This window comes from Quercus lobata, chromosome 4 (assembly GCF_001633185.2).
Source record: "Quercus lobata isolate SW786 chromosome 4, ValleyOak3.0 Primary Assembly, whole genome shotgun sequence".
Taxonomy (NCBI): domain Eukaryota; kingdom Viridiplantae; phylum Streptophyta; class Magnoliopsida; order Fagales; family Fagaceae; genus Quercus; species Quercus lobata.
Window position 1 is genome coordinate 62,913,841 of NC_044907.1, and position 1,740 is coordinate 62,915,580.

At 39.9% G+C, this 1,740-nt stretch overlaps 1 protein-coding gene across 1 annotated transcript; it reads right to left on the reverse strand.

Moving 5' to 3' along the window:
- Positions 1-654: 654 nt before the first annotated feature.
- LOC115985563 lies at positions 655-1,455 on the reverse strand. Its single transcript, XM_031108501.1, has 2 exons — positions 1,264-1,455; positions 655-1,170 (listed from the first exon to the last, which is right to left on the reverse strand). The coding sequence occupies exons 1-2, from the start codon at positions 1,453-1,455 to the stop codon at positions 655-657; spliced, it is 708 nt and encodes a 235-aa protein (XP_030964361.1).
- Positions 1,456-1,740: the final 285 nt, after the last annotated feature.

Below are 1,740 nucleotides of genomic sequence, written 5' to 3' on the forward strand. Positions count from 1 at the left end.
CACAAGGTGGCTAAAAACAAAATTTTTAGTAAGACGAATAAATTTTCTGGACGCGGAGATGTAACGTCTAAGCTTTCCTAAGGGTAAAGCAAAATCAAGGCACCTTTATCCAGATCAAAGGACGAGGTAGAGCCTATAACTTGAGCAAGCCAATGAGCCCAAGGCATACTCATCCATATAATGGGCAAAGTAAAGCATAATGCATATCCAGACCATGGAGAAGAAAATCCATAGACGAGTGTTTTGAACTAAAACCAGTCCGTGGATGAGCAGGATGCATGTCTCATCCTCAAACATGAAAATCAGCTTAGTCCAAGGACGAGTAATTACCGTTTTACAAACAAATTACATTTGGTGAAATTCCAATAAAAATGGTGAAAGTACATATATGAAATATGGACAAGTCAAGCATGAAATCTTGTGTATGAAAATGAAAAGTTTCATCCATACATATATGAAAGAAAAATAATTGCATTCATTCAATTGTTTTAAGGGCAGACGACCAACGTCCAAACACCCTTATGAAAGAACCAAGTTTAATAACTCGTCCTAAAACCATGGACGAGCCTAATGTATTCAAGTTACATCAAAAGGTCCCAAAACAAAGGACCAAACAAAAAAGGAAAAATACAAAGTTTTGCAAAAAACTTGTCCTTAAGCAGGGGGGGCATCCACCTTGGGATCTTCCTTGGACGACTGAGTAGAAGCAACGTCCTCAATGTTGACGTCCTTAGAGCCAGTCTGAACAAGAAAGCTGGTGGCTGCAGCCAAGTTAAGTTTGATGGAGCTAAAGTCAATCTTAGGGAAGTTGTCTACAGCGTCCATTCGAAAATTCTCGAAGCCTACTGCATAATTATGATCCATTAAGTCCATAAATTCTTTGGACGCCTTGAATTTAGCCACAACATCTTCTTTGGCTTGGGAGAGAAGAGTACTCAACTCGTCATTCTTTTTCTGAAAATGATTAAAACGAGTATCTTTCTCCACTATATCAGCTTTCAGCTCCTCGATCGAATTTTGATGCTCAGTTACTTCTTCCTTAGCTTTAGCAGCTACCTCAGCCCATTTTTTACAGTTGTCTTTCACCTCTTGAATCCTCGTCTCTAACAAAATCCTCGTCTTATCTAATCCTATGGCCTGCCTGGACGCCGCGATAAATTTTGACATGGCCTGAAAATAAATTAAAAAAAAAAAAAAAAAGAGGAAAAAGGATAGTTAGATGAGGAAAAATTGTTTAAACAAAGACGAAGTACAGATACATACCTTAAAGAGGTCGTGAACACCAGAGTGTTCAAACTCCTTTAAGGACATGTCATAACAAGTGTTGATGTCCTCGTCCAAAATAGCCATTTGAAAGCGCTCCCAAGCTAAATCTTCATTTTCAATGATATTTGTAGGAGTCTTCTCATGAAGCTGGGACGAGGCAAGCACAGTTGTCATAGACGGAGGAGTCATAGACGTGTATTGCTCACAATTGGTGTGGACGAGTCCACATCAAAAATTTGGACGGACGGCTGGGACGAAGGATGGCTGGACTTAACTTGGGGCGATCCATGTTTGGCCTTTTTGCCTTGACAACTGGGTAGGCTTCCTAAATCAAAGTTCTTTGGTAAGGTTTTCCTTTTGTCCCCAGTCGACGGATGAGTTTGAGGTTGAACTTCAGGACGGCTCCCCTCACCCACAACTTCTTTTCCTTTGTTTTCCTTCATTGTTGACATTCCTAAAACAAATACTAGTTAC

What these genes read in the sequence shown, in the direction of transcription:
- LOC115985563 (XM_031108501.1), bottom strand. Translation starts at nt 1,455, where the DNA reads ATGACTCCTCCGTCTATGACAACTGTGCTTGCCTCGTCCCAGCTTCAT. An exon ending in GTGTTCACGACCTCTTTAAG is followed by an intron (nt 1,171 to 1,263) that starts GTATGTATCTGT and finishes ATTTATTTTCAG; the next exon opens with GCCATGTCAAAATTTATCGC.